Consider the following 18,190-nt stretch of genomic DNA (forward strand, 5'->3'; position numbering starts at 1 on the left):
GAATGGATCTCTGTTGTATTATTGTTTGTTAAAATAGAATTTCTTTAATATAGTTATTCATGTAATTTTTTTCAAAAAGGAGTACACTAGCGCAAAAGGCAGCAGGGGCTATGTCCAAGGGCTTGACGATCCCTCCCCAGGCCATCTGCGAGTTGTGGGGCTTGCCTAGGATGTGGTGGGGTTTGACAGTGGGCCCTATTAAATTCCTATAAAAAGCTGCATGTATCCGCAAGTAGGCCCCACCAAAGCGACCGTGTGCCGCTCAAAGCGCACAAGCCCAAGTCCTGGTGTTAGGTGGGACGCTAAACAGCCCTGACATGACGGCCCTCCGACGAGACAGGAGGTTTACGCAAACCCAATAAGCCGCCTAGAAAACCAATAATTAAGAACAATATAAGAGATAATGCGACTCGATATAATCGGCAAAGACCTAGGCGACGAATAAAGCATTGGCGTAACTAATGAAAAAGTCTAGGGGGGGCTAACTTTTTTTAAAACTTTTCCTTTTTAACACTCATAACACAGAAAGTTTACCATTTTCGCTCGATTCAACTGATGTATATTGTTGGTCTACCAGATATCAATGGAAGACTTAAATATTTCAAATGATGTTCATCAACGCTCAGCCCTGTTACAAAAATCTAGAAATTTCGTAGGATTCCCAAAATTCTTGGTAGGTTCGCTCGCCTTAAATAGAATGTGAAGCATTAGCATTAGTTGGTTAAACTTTTTGCGCCAGCTTTCAATCTAGTGGCCTGACAATTCCTACGAGCTTTCAAACGGCGATCTGACCACAACAAACTAACCTCTCTTTTCTGTTAGAAACTTCTAGGATGATTTAAAAAAATCAGTTTTACATCCTAATACTTGGTCGTTAATTTTCAATTTAGTTAAAAAAAATTGCAACAAATTAACTTATAGAAGCATTTGTTTACACATAGGAACATTTAACACATCTTTTCTCTCAGTACGTCTGTTCCACGCCTACTGAGACATTCTCACTGGTTTCATTGCTGCAGCGACAATAGAGAAGTAAATAGTATGGGGAGTTTTTAAAATCTTTCCGAAAGAATACAAAATTCTTTCTTATTAAACTTTTAGTTACCTCTACTTGAAATCTAAAAGTTTTACCGAACCTTTCTTAAGAAGCCTACAGTGATAATTAAAATGCGCTGCAGCTTTTAGGATTAGTATTAGTTAGGAAGGTTAAGATCATACGCTCGATTTAGATAACAATTACTCACAAAACCTGGAAAAACTTGAAAATCTATAATATATTTTTTTATTTACTTGATGATGAGGTATTTCCTTTGGTATTTCATAAGTTATAACGTGTTTTGAGGGGTCCAGATTTTGTCGTGAGCAAGCCTTATAACAATTGCTCGAAGTTCAAAAACTTGAGCGAATAGATTCAACTTGCTGTAGTGTTTTGAAGAGAGGGATTGGATAATGAAGACAATCCTTTCACTGCATTTACCGCCGTATATAATCAGTGGACTAGATATGTGCAATACTTATACAAAGTAACAAATTTTCTAGGGGGGGCTAGCCAGATCCTAGGTGGGGCTATAGCCCCCCCTAGCCCCCCTGTAGTTACGCCAAAAGGATCACGATTGGAAGCTTGGAACATGGAACTGCAAGTCGCTAGGATTCGCAGGTTGCGATAGGATGATCTACGATGAATTACATCCCCGCAACTTCGACGTCGTGGCGCTGTAGGAGATTTTGCTGGACAGGACAGAAAGTGTGGAAAAGCGGGCATCGAGCGGCTACCTTATACCAAAGCTGTGGTACCACCAACAAGTTGGGAACCGGCTTCATAGTGCTGGGTAAGATGCGCCAACGCGTGATTGGGTGGCAGCCAATCAACGCAAGGATGTGCAAGCTGAGGATTAAAGGCCGTTTCTTCAACTATAGCATCATCAACGTGCACTGCCCACACGAAGGGAGACCCGACGACGAGAAAGAAGCGTTCTACGCACAGCTGGAGTAGACATACGATGAATGCCCACTGCGGGACGTCAAAGTCGCCATCGGTGACATGAACGCACAGGTAGGAAGGGAGGAAATGTATAGACCGGTCATCGGACCGGATAGTCTGCATACCGTATCGAATGACAACGGCCAACGATGCATAAACTTCGCAGTCTCCCGCGGAATGGTAGTCCGAAGCACCTTCTTTTCCCGCAAAAATATCCACAAGGCCACATGAAGATCATCTAGCCAAGAAACGGAAAACAAATCGACCACGTTCTAATCGACGGTAAAGTCTTCTCCGACATCACGAACGTCCGCACTCACTGCAGTGCGAATATTCAATCCGACCACTACCTCGTTGCAGTATGCCTGCGCTCAAAACTCGAACGGCTTAACATTGCGCGGCTACAAGACGGTAGACTAGCCCAAGACTACGCGCAGCAGCTGGAAGTGGCACTCTCAATGAAAGAGCAGCTAGGCGCAGCGTCTCTTTAAGATGGCTGGAGAGATATTCGATCCGCAATTGGAAGCACCGCAACCGCTGCACTAGGCACGGTGGCTCCGGATCAGAAGAAACGACTGGTATGACGGCGAATGTGAGCAGTTATTAGAAGAGAAGAATGCAGCATGAGCGAGATTGCTGCAACACCGCACGAGGGCGAACGAGGCACGATATAAACAGGCGCGGAACAGACAAAAATCGATTTTCCGGAGGAAGAAGCGTCAGCAGGAAGATCGAGACCGTGAAGAGACGGAGCCACTGTACCGCGCTAATAACACACGAAAGTTCTATGAGAAGTTGAACCGTTCACGTAAGTGCCACGTGGCACAGCCTGATATGTGTAAGGACATACACGGGAACCTTCTTACGAACGAGCGTGAGGTGATCCAAAGGTGGCGGCAGCACTACGAAGAGCACCTGAATGGCGATGTGGCAGACGAAGATGGCGGTATGGTGATGGACCTGGGGGAACGCGCGCAGGACGTAATTCTACCGGCTCCGGATTTCCAAGAAATCCAGGAGGAGATTGGCCGGCTGAAGAACAACAAAGCCCCTGAGGTCGACCAACTACCAGGAGAGTTATTTAAATACGGTGGTGATGCACTGGCTAGAGCGCTGCACTGGGTGATTACCAAGATTTGGGAGGAGGATGTTTTGCCGCATGAAAGGTGTCGTGTGTCCCATCTACAAAAAGGGCGATAAGCTGGATTGAAGCAACTATCGCGCAATCACATTGCTGAACGCCGCCTACAAGGTACTCTCCCAAATTTTATGCCGTCGACTAGCACCAATTGCAAGGGAGGTCGTGGGGTCGTACCAGGCGGGTTTTACGGGCGAACGCTCCACCACGGACTAGGTGTGCGCCATGCGCCAAGTACTGTAGACATGACGCGAATACCACGTGCCCACACATCATCTATTCATCGACTTCAAAGCCGCATATGATACAATCGATCGGGACCAGCAGCTAATGCACGAACACGGATTTCCGAATAAACTGACACTGTTGATCAAAGCTATGATGGATCGGGTGATGTGCGTAGTTCGAGTTTCAGGGGCATTCTCGAGTCCCTTCGAAACCCGCAGAGGGTTACGGCAAGGTGATGGTCTTTCGTGTCTGCTATTCAACATCGCTTTGGAAGGGGTAATACGAAGAGCAGGGATTAACACGAGTGGTACAATTTTCAATAAGTCCAGCCAGCTATTTGGCTTCGCCGACGACATAGATATTATGGCACGTAACTTTGAGAAGATGGAGGAAGCCTACATCAGACTGAAGAGGGAAGCCAAGCGGATCGGACTAGTCATCAACACGTCGAAGACGAAGTACATGATAGGAAGACGTTCAAAAGAAGACAATGTGAGCCACCCACCGCGAGTTTGTATCGGTGGTGACGAAATCGAGGTGGTAGAAGAATTTGTGTATTTGGGCTCACTGGTGACTGCCGAAAATGATACCAGCAGAGAAATTCGGAGACGCATAGTGGCTGGAAATCGTACGTACTTTGGACTCCGCGAGACGCTCCGATCGAATAGAGTTCGCCGTCGTACCAAACTGACAATCTACAAAACGCTCATTAGACCGGTAGTCCTCTACGGACACGAGATCTGGACGATGCTCTTGGAGGACCAACGCGCACTTGGAGTTTTCGAGAGGAAAGTGCTGCGTACCATCTATGGTGGGGTGCAGATGGCGGACGGTACGTGGAGGAGGCGAATGAACCACGAGCTGCATCAGCTGTTGGGAAAACCATCCATCGTTTACACCGCGAAAATCGGACGACTGCAGTGGGCTGGGCACGTAGCCAGAATGTCGGACAATAACCCGGTGAAATTAGTTTTCGACAACGATCCGACGGGCACAAGAAGGCGAGATGTGCAGCGGGCAAGGTGGATCGATCAAGTGGAAGATGACTTGCGGACCCTCCGTAGACTGCGTGGTTGGCGACGTGTAGCCATGGACCGAGCCGAATAGAGAAGACTCTTATATACCGCACAGGCCACTTCGGCCTTAGTCTGAATAAATAAATAAAATAAATAAATCCTCAAGTGATAAAATATGAGTAATAAAATAACCACGTTGACCGTCACCAATGCCTGGTCAACTATTCGTGGCGTTTCATCGGAGTTCAAAGTTCGGTCTTCGACTTGCAATAAAGTCCTATTATTTAAAAATAATAAGCACGGTCAAAAAGTATCAATAAAGGTAATCAAATGGTCACTGATTAGTGGATTACGGATTTTCTCAACCCACGATCATTGTTTTGCTCCAATACCAATAACTTCTTTGTTCTATGGAAACAATCATCGGACGGTTAGGTAACAACCCCCCACTAAAAAAAACGCGAGACGCTAAAAAAGAAAGTTGAACCTGCGGGAGATTTACGATCGCGCGAGTATTCTTAATTTAATGTCCATCATCATGTTGCGCTACTACTACCAACGCGTGCTGCTAGCCTGTGATCGCATATCAGCCCCATAGTTGCTGGGTTTTCCCCGTTCACATGGGACTGCAATGCGATTCCTCCGCTGTAGGAATCCGCTCCGGATGCGGCAGAACGACGCGAGCGGAACGGTGCAGCACGCTCCCCGATACCGGTGTGACAGGTTCCTTGTTCCGTAGTGTCTGTCAAGTCTGCAATAAACCATTTTGCGGATTTCATTTACGTCGTCATCGCGTTGATTCAGTGTTTTCAAATGAAAAACGACAGAAAAGAGAAGAAAAAAACGCTGACACGGACTGTTCTTGAGATGGTATTTCCTCAATACGTTCCAATACACACGTAAGGAAGTCTTGAATCGGAAAATAGTAGCTTTATGGTGTGTATCCAGTTTGAACCAAGTTGCTCCATTGCCATCTAACATTTTCATTTGTAGTTGTTTTGACCGATCTAGTAAATCAAGGGTTGATCGTGATGCTTTGGAACGTAAAGTTAAACCCGGTCATTGTTGTATACAAGTTTTCGTGGAGGTGTTTGTTTATTTTCTTTCCCTGGCTTTCGTTGTGAATGGATGCTCGTTTGAGCGAGACGTTGCTGCGAGTAGGATTATTCGATGCGAATTTTAGATTTTGTGTTGTGTATTTGGATGGGGTTCGATGCCAATAACAAAATTTTGCCGATCTTCTATTTTGGAACACATTTGATAAACACGATACCGATTTACGCACGCAAAACTGGCGCCACAATCGCTGACGTGATTGAAAAAATAGACAACATTAGATGTGGTATTTAATCGTCAGCAAGTTGTCACTTTCAATCTACTTCAGTAGTTTTAAGTCCAACTTTTTGCCTTTCTCGTATACTAAGTTTATGTGTTTGTACAATTTTGTAGACACACTTTTTGGAAATTAGCATAACTCACAAAAAGTTTCATTCGACGAGGGATCCTGTCCTATTGTTTGCTATTGAAAATTGGCCAGATTGGACAATGGGATCAGCAGTTATGGCCAAAATACTATTATTTTCTATGCGCAAAACACGCTAAAAACACTCACTCATATTTTTTAGTATTTTATTTTGCACGAGAAAGGCACCAACACCGCTAGGTGGATGATTTCATATTTTAAGCAGTGTTTATTAACATTATTGAATCCCATTACTTCGAATGGACGAACTTATTCTTGACTTTCAAATTCAAGGCGCGATTTCACTATTTCTTATTTTGTTGGATTGTCCTGCTAGCTCATCAGTTGAACAAATTGGATTAAGAAAGGACATGAAGAAACATCAATTTTATTCACCTAGTAGTAGTGCTACACTGCCTTTCTCACATTTAGTCAAGACACCAACCGTGTATGGTTCTATACATCATACACTTTATAACTTCCAAATGCAATGGTCGATCGTTACCAAATTCAATAGTGATTTACAAGGCTCGTACTGAGTCGATTGGTATATAGTACTATGGGTCTCCGAGTCTTCTATAAAATGTTCGTTTTCGGAGTAAAATGATAGCCTTTCGGTACAACTTGTTTTCTACGAGAAAAACAAATTAACTTACCAAGTACAGTGAACGTTCGCTAATTGGGGTTTTTCTAGTTGGGGCGCTTTTTAGTTGGGGGTTCGCTAATTGGGGCGAAACCCAATTAAAAAGCAGCTAAACGTCAGAATGTGATGTCAAAAACGCGTTGACGTTTTGTTTCCGTGTTTGGCGGGATCGATATTTTCTGGCGCGTAAAATTTTCTTTTGTTCAATACAAAAAGTAAACAACATTGACGCTTGTCAAACCGCCCCAATTAGCGAACGGCATTCGCTAGTTGGGGTGAGGTCGTGCCCCAATTAGCGAACGATCACTGTAGTAAATTCATCAACCATCAACCTTTATTGCTCGTCAATCCATTAATAGGCGATTCTTATGCGCATAAAGTATTCATTCATAAAATCATGTACACTAGAAACGTAAAATAAATCCAATATGAAATTCGTATTCGATCTGATACGAAGCGATTCATACAACCATATTAATTCAAATTTGATTTCTTATTCTATTCACAGATCTGACCAACTTCGTTCATAGCCCGATCTCATTGAGTGTAAATAAAAAAGTTGAATATCATGACCACACTATTCAAGGAAATTTTATCGTTAACATAACATCCCCGGAAAGTATTGTCTCCGCATCTATAGGTAATATCTAATGTTATTCAAATTGCCAGCAGTGAATATAGTGAATTGATACGAAGTGATTGGAAGAAACTGGCACAAGAATTATAAGTGAGTGATTTGTTGAAGCGAAATTGGGGTTGCCAGTGTGTACCCAAAGGTGTATGAAATAATCCAGTGAGTCGTGATAGTGAGAACTGCTTCGGCAGATTGCGCGATACTTTTACGGTCGCCGGCTTTCTGTTCAGTGATCAAAAATTGAGCAAAGCATAGGCAAGGTTCGGTACAAAATTCTGAAAAAGAGGAAGAAAAGGAATTCCTCCAGCCATCATCACCACCACCACCACCATCACCATCGTCATCATCCGACGTCAGCGGCGGCGACGACGACGACGGCGACGGCAAATACCGGCAGCAGTAGTGACCAGCAGCAACCGGACGATTCGCCGCAACCATCCACTAGCGGCGGAATCACCAGCGGCGGCGGCAGCAGCAACACCAACAGTAGCGGCGGCCTCAGCAGACGCAACATGACAACCGATACGAGGCGACGAGTTAAATTGTACGCACTGAACGCAGACCGACAGTGGGACGATCGGGGTACCGGGCACGTCACATCAAACTACGTCGATCGAGTAAAAGGTAAGTCTATTGTTTAGTAACAGTTTATTTAGGAACGCCAAATGGAAATATTTTAGGCTATAGATTATTGAGCTATCAGAACTCAAATCCGAGTAATTGCAAGAAGTTGCGAATCAATTAACATGGACACCAGAAATCCACTCAAACTTCTAACTTTCAACAATTAATTCAAAAATTCTTCAGGGGTTCAAACCAGAAATTTATTCTGGAATTTCCTCAACAACAAAATCGGGTCAACACTGGGATGGATTTGTGGGATTTCTGGAAGGATTCTTGAAGTATTAAGAATTCTAGAAAGAATCCCTGGAGGAAATTCTGGTGGAGATCGTGGAAGAAAAAGCGGGAGGATTTCTGAATGAATTTTCGGGGTAATCTTTTTAAAGTGCTCCGGGACAAATACTGAAAGAATTTTCCGGAAGTAAACCTGAATTTTCGAGGGATTCTTGGAGGAATTTCTTAAGGAGGTCTTGGTGAAATTTTTATGAAGAATTCCTTGATAAATTTCTTTCAGATGAATTTTTTGAAGATTTTCGTGGGAAGTTCCTAACGAAACTTCCAAAGAATTCCTGAACAATTTTCCGAGGGAATTCACGGAGGAATTCCCGGATTAAGATTTTTTTGGGGAAATTCGCAATTTCTGATGGTGGGTAGGAGCTGGTGAATCTGGAGGAATTTCCAGGTGAATTTCTGGATACATTCATGGGGAAATTTCTGAAGTAATTCCAAATGGAATTTCTGGATTCCACAGGAGTTAAATTACCGATGAAACTTCCGGAAAAAAAATCATGGAGGCACTGCTGGAGAAACCTCCAAAGGAATTGGAGGATGAACTTCCTAATGAATGCCCGGAGGAAACTCTCAAGGATTTTCTGAAAGATTTTCCCGAGGAATTCCTGGAGCAACTCCCGGATAAACTTCTGGTAGAAACTCCTAAAGCATTTAGGAGTTAAATTACCGATGAAACTTCCGGAAAAAAAATCATGGAGGCTGGAGAAACTTCCAAAGGAATTGGAGGATGAACTTCCTAATGAATGCCCGGAGGAAACTCTCAAGGATTTTCTGAAAGAATTTCCCGAGGAATTCCTGGAGCAACTCCCGGATAAACTTCTGGTAGGAATTCCTAAAGCATTTTCCGGAGGAATTCTTCCGGATGATTACCTAGAGAAATCGCCGGACGATCTTCGGGAAGAATTGCTGGAAAAACTTCGGGTAGAATTACCGGAGGAATTTCCTTAAGGATTTCTGGAGGTTTGCGAAGAATTCCTTTAGAAAGCTCCGGAAGGAATTTCTCAAGGAACTGAAAGAACTTCGGAAGGAATTCCTGGAGGAACTCCCAAAATAAACTTTCGGAGGAATTTCTAGAATGTTCGGAAGAATTTCTAGACGAATTTCGGGAAGCACTTCCTGAGGAATCCCTGGAGGAATTTTCGGAAGAATTCTCGGAGCAGCTCCCTGGAGAATTTCTGGATGAACTTCCGGAGGAATTCCTGGAGCATTGTTTTGCTGGAACGTATCCAAGCCCAGGTGTTACTGCTGTACCTTTTCATGTACACAAACTCTTCTCTTTATAAGTCACGATGGTTTGCTGGAAGCACCATTTCTATTGCTGCCTGCTGACGTTTTCACAGTGGTCGCAGTAGTTGAAGGTGGTGCGTACGAAACTGCCTGCCGAACATGGTGTCTACTGGCGAAGTATAATTCGGCGTAGATCATTGAGGTGCACATTTATAGGTCAGTAAAAATAATTTAATGCTTTTCGCATCGTACCTTCCTCTTCATGATTTTTTCCGTTGATCGTTTCTAGATGTCGACAAACCGCTCAACTTGCCCGTTGAATTAAGGGTGAAACGATGCAGTCGTAATAAAGGTGGACGCCATTCGAATTACCAAACTCAGCAGTGTCTCTGGCATCCCTAGCCTAGAGAGGTCACGACGAATTCTTATCGTTGCTGTGGTAGTAATCCGACTGATTTGGATTACCTTTTCCGCAGATGCTTCGAAATGGTGAAAAGGATTGGGTTGCACTGTTTGTTGGGAAATCGCTACGGTTATAAAACTGCTTCCTGCTTCACTGTGACCACAGGGGGGGTTTGACCAATAATGCTGAACAAAATTTAGCACCTTGTCAACAAAATTTAGCCCAACATTTACAAGGGTTTCTTGCTGAACGTCGTTGAAGTTTGGCCTATTTGACGGACCCTACAAAATATTCGAAATAAACGGATGCTATGACGTAGTCTTCGTCTGGTTTGGTATGATTCATGAGCAAGCGATTAGCTGTACACTATGGGGATCCCCTTCTTGGCTTCGAATTCTGTAATTCCGCTTAGCAGGTGCGTGTATGCGCCCTAGATGCATACTGTATTACCATTATCGAACCAACTGGAAAACGTTGACTTATCGTTGTGCCTAGGCCAATTGACGACGCATCAGCTCAGCTGCGACGGTAAACTCCAAATCAGAGTTGTAATGCGTCAATTACATCGTAATGCGTCATTACCAAATGCAACTTGGCACTCAGAGCAGTGGCGTCGCGTAACCTTACTTTTTACCTGTGCACTTACCCAAAAAGTGAAATTTTTGATATTTTGACAGCCTAAATGGAAAAGAAAATTATCAGAGTCGTTTATACTAATCAAAATCTAGTTATTCTAGGCATTTCCGCACACCAATTCCTTAAATTTAAACTCAGTGCACAGGTAGATTGAGGTATGACAACTTTAATAGATATTCCCATTATCTCATTCTTAATTATATAGATTGATGTGTACGATGTCATTTTTGTCTTTATTTATGGTCAGAAGCTGGGAGCTGCGGATAGAGTCGAAACGATTGTCAAAAAATCTCCAAAGCAAGCTGTCAAAAAGTATCCATCGTATCGAGAGAGTTTGTGAGCATTCTGAGCGCAGCCGAAGGAGTACACGTGTAAATCAACTCATACTAATTATAGTTCATTTCTAACAAAACTCAATTATTTGGTGCCATTTTAAACCTATCGAGGAATTTTAATAAGTGAACAGCATGGTTTAATTTTACGATAGGCACAATAATTTATGCAATGCAGTAAATCGTCGAAATCTTTAAAATTATTTTTTAAAAGATAAACATAACGATAATTCGATGTGAGAAAATCGTAGCGTGTACATTGAACACTGAGAGGAAATTTTCGGGTTTCAAGCAAAATATCTTGAAAATTAGAATCGATCGAGTCCGCAGCTCCCAGGTCAGAAGGTATTAAGTATGCGTTCCTCGAATTACTTTGTTTACCTAAGTTATTGGTTCTTCATGGTTTTCGTTCTGTGTTAATACTATCAAACACAATGCAAGTTATGTCTTGTAAACGGTGGAAACTGTTCGTGCATTTAGTCTATTTTATTGTTATTCCTTTGTCAAGGTAGTCTAAGACTATTATTATGTTCTAAGAAGTAGCTTAATCGTTTCTAAACTGTCAATATCTATAATGTACTAATGATCAGCTATGAGTCAGCTATAGGATTCACTTTTCGGTGGCAAAGTAAAGCTTTATCACGCCTATTCCTTACTATTAGTAAAAATTATCGAGAATGAAGCCGTCATAAGATTGTTCATATACCATCATTATAATGTGTGGTATTTTTTATTATGGTTCTTCGAAGTGAGACATAACAAAATAAGACTGGCACCATGTTCCTAGTTTAAAAAAAAATCTACTCAGTGAATCCAGTAGTCACTTCCCTACGAATGTCTTGAATACATTGTGTATCAATAAATGCCTAGCTAGCTAAGTATAAGCGTGGCTACGACTCATCGTCACAGGGAACGCATTTGAAAAGTATTGCCGAAAAGAAGAGAACTCACATCATTATCACTGATGAAAAAGGCCTCTGCCTGACTGCACTACCATTCAAGGCTCCAAGACACGAAGTCCGTTGGATTACATGCATATGTCGTAAATTAGTGCGTCAATGCCAGATATGTAACGCGGCACTAAACAAAAATAGTCAACATGTGATACCACCACGATAGGATATGTCTTTGGTTTCCATATCAGTGCTAATGGCGTAAGCCGACCCTCCGCGGCAAGGTAACATATCCGAGGGGAAGGGTTTCAAAAACCATACATTTTATTTCATAATTCAAGAGATTTATTCATAGATTAATAAGTAACACGCTTGCGTAACGCATACAAAGTGAAATTATAGACACTTCCGAAGGGTCAAACGTTTTGACTTAGGGGTCTTAGCACTTATGGGGGCAGGGGAGTCTGTCGTTTTCTTACGCACCATATTTATATTTAAAATCATTTGTATGGAAAAAATATTACGATTATGAGGTTCGAAAATACAACAAAAATTGCTTACATAATAAGTGTACGACCCCTTAGGTTGGAACTTTTTTTAAACGAATTCGTTGGTTGGATCTTTTCTAAACTTTCGGGACTCGCATGGTTCTGTATCACTCACGCAGCCCCGCCGCTCTTTTGAACGACAAGCGTGCTTTTTTCAAAGGTGTTGTACTTTTTACAACGATGTGAGTCCCGGAAGGTTAAAACTAAATTCGAATTTTAAAAGGAATTAGACAATGCAGCTCCGTTTTTAAACAGAACTTCTATAAAACAATAATTTTCGTATTAAGAAACAAATAATACTTAATCTTACATGGTTGCTCAAGCTCCGTCGATTTGCCAGTCAGAATCCTGAGTTTCAAGCGTAAATTCCTTCGGAAATTTTTCGGCATATTTTCAGAAATTTCAGCAGACATTTCTTTGGTAATTTGGCACAATAATTTGCACAAAATTTAGCAAAAAAAAGTCCGTTAATTATGCGTTATTTTTTCTTCTTAAGAGTTAACGCGGAAATTCTTATACACTCAGTTCAGCTTGGCATTTTTTGATTCTTTTGCCGAGATCCACACAGCCGATCGCTCGGTTGCTGACTTTTTGCTGATATCTCAGCTGAAAAAGTAATTTGTTTACTTCCGGGTAGAAGAAAACAGCAAAATAATATCAAATTTTACTATTAATATATGAATAACTGAATAGCAAAATCTGCTATTAGTTTGTTTGATATAGTTGCTAAAATAGCAAAAATAATAACAGACATTGTTCTAGCAAATAACTCATAAATAACTTATTTTGCTATTATAATAACAAACCAATAGCAAAATATTCGAAGAAAAGGAAATATCAAAATCAGTTATTATTGGTATGTTGAAAATGCAAATGATAAATGTATAACAAACTTTGCTATGATTGCAAAATGTGTTCTTCATTTGTTGTTCTGCTCCTTCTTACAATAACATATAAATAACTTATTTTACTATTATAACAAAATTTGTTGTTGGAATGTTATTTTATGTTATTTATTGATGACATAAGAATAACTAAATCTGATATCATAGCAAAATTTGTTATTATTATGTTATTTGTTTGTTATTCACCTCTACCCGGGCTGCGGCACTCGAAGAAGCCGCCGTAATCATACGTCCATTCAGCTGATATTTCAGCAAACGAACTTAAACCGAGAATCGCACAGTCGAGATCGGTGAAAAAATTTAAGTGTGTACATTTTTAGTGGAAATTGATTTGCATTTTTTGACCGTTTTGACGTAAACTACGTCTAAGGGGAAGACTCGGATACAGGGTGACAAATGAAAATTTCCAAATTCGAGACCGTCACGAAATCATGTAAGATTTTGAACTTTAATAGCGCCTTTATCTTCCGATGGATTTTTGAGATTTATATATCAATCGACTCGGAAATTCTCTACCAATTTGTCAATTACATTGAAACTTTGGGTCATGAACGTTAAAATAGGGTAACGGATCATTTTGGCAGCACCCTCTTTTCTTGTCCGCAAGAATTTCGTTTCGGTCGTCGCCGTTCAGTGCGGTTGGCCTTTGGACTCTGCTTTTTGTGCGGTGTTTCGCACAAAAGGTAGAACAATGGAGCCGGACCAGTGACCGCGGTCGAAACAAATGTAACAAAAATGCGTAATGTAGTGCATGGTGTATAAAAAGTGATGCAGATAGGGGCATGTTTGTGCAGGCATGAGACGATCAATTGTTATCAATGCCAATACCCTTGCTAGTAATGCAATCATCGCAATGTAATTGCACAAACATGTTTATATTAAAAACGACTTTGGAAAAATGTTGAGCATTTTTTTTGCAAACTGAAAACTAATAAGGCCGTTACACATATTTATTAAAAATTATGGTCCACGCAAGGTCAAGATCTACTGGTCTCCGCAAAGTCAAGAGGGAGGGGGTATTCTTCTTCTTCTTCTACTGAATCGAGCGGCGTGAAAATTCGAATGCAGAGGTTTTTGGGGCCGGGGAAGGTTCTTAAGATGGTTCGAGACCCCTCTCCTCTTTGAAACTTGGCTCCTATACAAATGAAACACCAATTTCATCATAACTCGAGATCAAGCAAATGGAAACAAATCTGGCGTGTGGAGGTTTTGGAAGAGAAGATATGTTTCTGTAGTGGTTTGTAACGCCTCCCCCTTCTAGAAAGGGGGGCTCCCATACATATGAACCAAAAATGTCTGCATAACTCGAGAACTAATCAGAGAATAAATCAATTTTAGGCGAAACAAAGTTCGTCGGGTCTGCTAGTAAAAAATAAATATGTAAAATTGTTAAAGAATGTTTTGAAAGTTCTCAAAATTTACCGGATTTTTTTTTGTTGCCCCTCAAATTGTTATTTTTGAGCAAAACAATCCGAAGGGAGGAGGGGCAAATTTTTAAAAAAATATTTATATCGGCCTAATAATATTTTGTCCAATCAAATGCGCGCCTGAATCAGAAGGATTTAACTTTGATTCAGGAAGTGTGAATGTACTTAAGATATTTTTATAATACGTGGGTGCAAACATGCTTTACTTATTGTACACGACAAAAGCTTCGGAACGCATACGTTCTTGAAACGGGCTACACAGACAAACAGACATAACACTCGTCAAATTTCCATCGTTCACTGATTTACAGGTCAATTCAAATAATCATTAGTTGGCCAATCGATCACTAGTGGCGCGCGCATCGGATTTGCTCTAGTTTGACGTTTGCTCACTACCGCCACCTGGTTCGTGATTTGCCCAACTAACTGAAATCAACAGATGCCGTTAGTGTTGAAACGACGATGAATTTGATGAGTGAATGTTCAATGTGTTATGTCTGTTTGTCTGTGCGGGCTATATGAGTTACAATTGAGCTATCACCTTCTTGCTCCCTGATTCAAAAGTCTTGCAATGATATTAATAAAATGGTTGCACGAATATTTTATCCATAGTGACATTCAGTGTTGGTAGAATCATACTCAAATCTGAATCATCGAGGTTTCATGCACGAGCTAACTCGCCTGCGATTCTGTAGGGGAAGCATCGCGCTTGAGTTTCTCGGCCAGAATCGCATCGCTTCGCTCACTCACCGAAATATGATTTCGTTCTAAAAAGCGTCAAAACGCAATCGAGGCTTATGTTTTGTTTATATATGCAATTATTAGTCATTGTTTTAGACAAAAAACAGTTAATTCATTGCATTCAACCATGAAGAACACGCAAATATCATGCAATGATGAAAATTGCGATTCGAATCATGAGCAAATCTCTGGGCCATGATTCTGATGGGATTTGACTCACGCGTGGTTTGAATCGCCGATGAGATTTTGAGATTTTACCAACACTGGTGACACTGCCAGACAGTGGGAGTTAGATTGTAATTACACACACACCCTCTTTTCCCGTCCGCAACGTTTACTACTCGCGCGCATCACAACCAAATTAATTGGGTTTTGGTACATGATTGACATTTTATAATTTCTAGTGATGCACGAAAAACAAGATATGCCTATGATCTGGGACGGGACTTGCAAAGAGGAAAAAATATAACTTCAGCTGCGGCCAGTCAACTGCTGTCACGAACTGTCAGGTGCAACCAGCAGCTTTTTGTGTGAAAGTATTGGTATCCCAAATAAAATATTCCGCATGAATTTTGTTTTACGAAGACTTTTTCACTTAAACGAGTATTCCAAATCATCCGTTTAACTTATTAATAATCAGTTATAAACGTGTATTTTGTTCCCGGTATGAAAATCCTTATGAAAATGATTTTACTAATTCGTGAATTTGTTACACTTTTATTGTGCTCAGAAGAGTCCACCCGGGGCTTAGGTGAAACAGTCAAGGAAACAGTTGAAACTCGATGGTCAACTGTGATGAAAAGAAGAACAAGTGTCAAAACAAGGAAAAAGAAGCTGTCTTTGCCGGTCTCGTCTCAGCCTATGATTGGAATGTTTCTGAATAACAAATGTTGTAAACGGAAAAGAGGATGCTCCCCTAGGGCTTCTTCTATTGAAATATTTCATCAAATGCTTCAAAACCCAAATGTCGCCAATTCGGATCCAAGGAAGGCATCATTACCACTGAGGAATAAATTTGTGTTTTCATAGTAAATTTTTTTAACAATTGTCGTATCCAACAATTTTAATATCTTAAGATACGCTAGTTTTGTTCGACACCAGTGACATAAGTAATCAAATGAATTTTCTAAAAATATTCATGCATGATGGCACTACAACCCTTAATGAACAAAACTGCCTTACGTAGTTTACGTTGGGCGGTTGTGTCTTGTACATAACCCTTCTGATTTTTTTTTGGATTTTAAATGCTGCAAAATTCCTCTTTAGGCTGTGGAAATTTATTTACAAGAAATTTATTTACAATGTACCATAGAATCCTCGTGTCTCGTGAGAAATTTCTTTAGGAGGTTTCTTCGTTTTCTGTTCATAATCCTATAAAAATACCATAGGAGTTATCCGAAACATTGCAGGAGATCCTCCAGAAATAACTTTTGAGAATCATCTTCTAATTTTTGAACGACTTTCAGCGGAAGCACTTATAAAAATGAGGCATCTGCATCAAATAAAAGATCATTTTTGTGTTTTCAATTATTGTATAAACCCTTATTCGTTTTAGATTAATGTTATGAAAGCAATATAAAATATTCAAACACTATGAAAGAAGAACTGTCGAAAAAACGTTTGAAAAATTATGTGTTATATCATGCTAAGTGGTTCATCTTAAAAGAAGTAATCAATCAGAAACTGACTAATATCTCGGAATTAATAAGAGATTGACAAGATGAAAATGGGTGTTTATGTCCTTCAATAGACATGTGTTGTGTGTGTGTGTGTACCATGTTTCAGAATGGATTAAAAATGACAACCAGTGGCGTCCTTCTTATCATTACATTTGTTTAAAGAATGCTTAAGAATAAAATACATGCCATTCAATAAGGGCTTGGACATATCCGAAAAATAATGTAAATAGCCTTCAAGCGTAAGTTTTGTTCTCAACATTTGCCAATTAAAATTAAGTCCATGCACATAATGCTAATTTTTAAATAAAGGTCATTAGATCTAGCATTTTATTTATTAAAATTTCACCTAAAACTAAATCCGCGTCAGATCCGCGCGAAACCCTAAAATCGTTAGTCAGTCGTAACAACCCTGATAATAAAACAATTTATTCTTTTTTTATAAATTGAATTTGTGTTTATTTGTTTCCAACGCGTTAATCGCGATTTTGTTTACGTTCTCGCGGTTAAAAAGTAAACGGAAAAATCGTGCAGTCCAAGCGGAAAAGATGCATGATAAAATTGGAGGAGAGTCCACAGTCTTTGCCAGTAATCTAGAGTCGGAAACAGCAACAGCAGATACGCGCGAACGCATTGATACTGCAAGTCCTCCAAAAATTACAGTAGCAGCAGTATCAACAAACATTTAAGAATTTTTTTTTCCAAATATGCGTGTAATGTCTTTTGAGCCAGTTCAACAGTGTCTTAATGGGCGACATGATCCTTGTACGGCTGGAAAACTGCTTCAAAAGTTTTTAGCTTGTCATTTTTTATAATTCGGGGATTGAACACTTTCTTATAGGGGAACAGACGGCTTTGGCAGGTTTTGTTCTATTGGCAAGGGGGTTTTTGTCGACCGAATTTTATGAAATTTGGCCACAATATTCTTTGATATGCAAAGAATGTTTAGGCCAAATTTGAGCAAAATCTGTCATAAAAAAACCCCCTGCCAATAATAGAACAAAACCTGCCAAAGCCGTCATTCCCCCTATTTGATAAAAAAAAACTTCCGGCTCAGTTTCTACGATGAAGCATTGGGCAACATGTTCCATGTGAGTCGGATAAACTGCTTCGGTCGATTTTGAGCGCGGACAATGACAATAGACGTCTAAATAGCATAAAAACTGGCTTGACTCTGACAAGAAAATGACAAAAATTACTTTATATTAATACGATGTTAGTTAGCATGAGACCTCTCTGACTATTTATGAACGTAATTCTCTCTGATTCAGTTGCAATAGCGTCTTCTTGGACGACATGTTCCGAGTACGGCTGGCAAACTGCTTCGGAAGAAATTATCCTACGGTATCATCAAAGGCCTGGTGCAGAGGTTTCTACTCTATTCAGAG

The 18,190-nt window shown here is 40.5% G+C and overlaps 1 protein-coding gene across 9 annotated transcripts in view; it reads left to right on the plus strand.

The window, feature by feature from the left end:
• LOC134205054 (serine/threonine-protein phosphatase 4 regulatory subunit 3) overlaps positions 1–18,190 on the plus strand; it is a 90,157-nt gene that overhangs the window by 33,477 nt on the left and 38,490 nt on the right. For 4 of the 9 annotated variants that reach the window (XM_062679946.1, XM_062679938.1, XM_062679939.1 and 1 more), the window contains exon 2: positions 6,977–7,726. In XM_062679946.1, coding sequence (XP_062535930.1) covers positions 7,615–7,726 — 112 coding nt within the window. In that variant the 5' untranslated portion in view covers positions 6,977–7,614. The remainder of the gene's footprint in view (positions 1–6,976; positions 7,727–18,190) is intronic. The other 5 variants (XM_062679941.1, XM_062679942.1, XM_062679943.1 and 2 more) reach the window with 5 other exon arrangements.

The sequence above is a fragment of the Armigeres subalbatus genome, chromosome 1, assembly GCF_024139115.2.
Source record: "Armigeres subalbatus isolate Guangzhou_Male chromosome 1, GZ_Asu_2, whole genome shotgun sequence".
Taxonomy (NCBI): Eukaryota; Metazoa; Arthropoda; class Insecta; order Diptera; family Culicidae; genus Armigeres; species Armigeres subalbatus.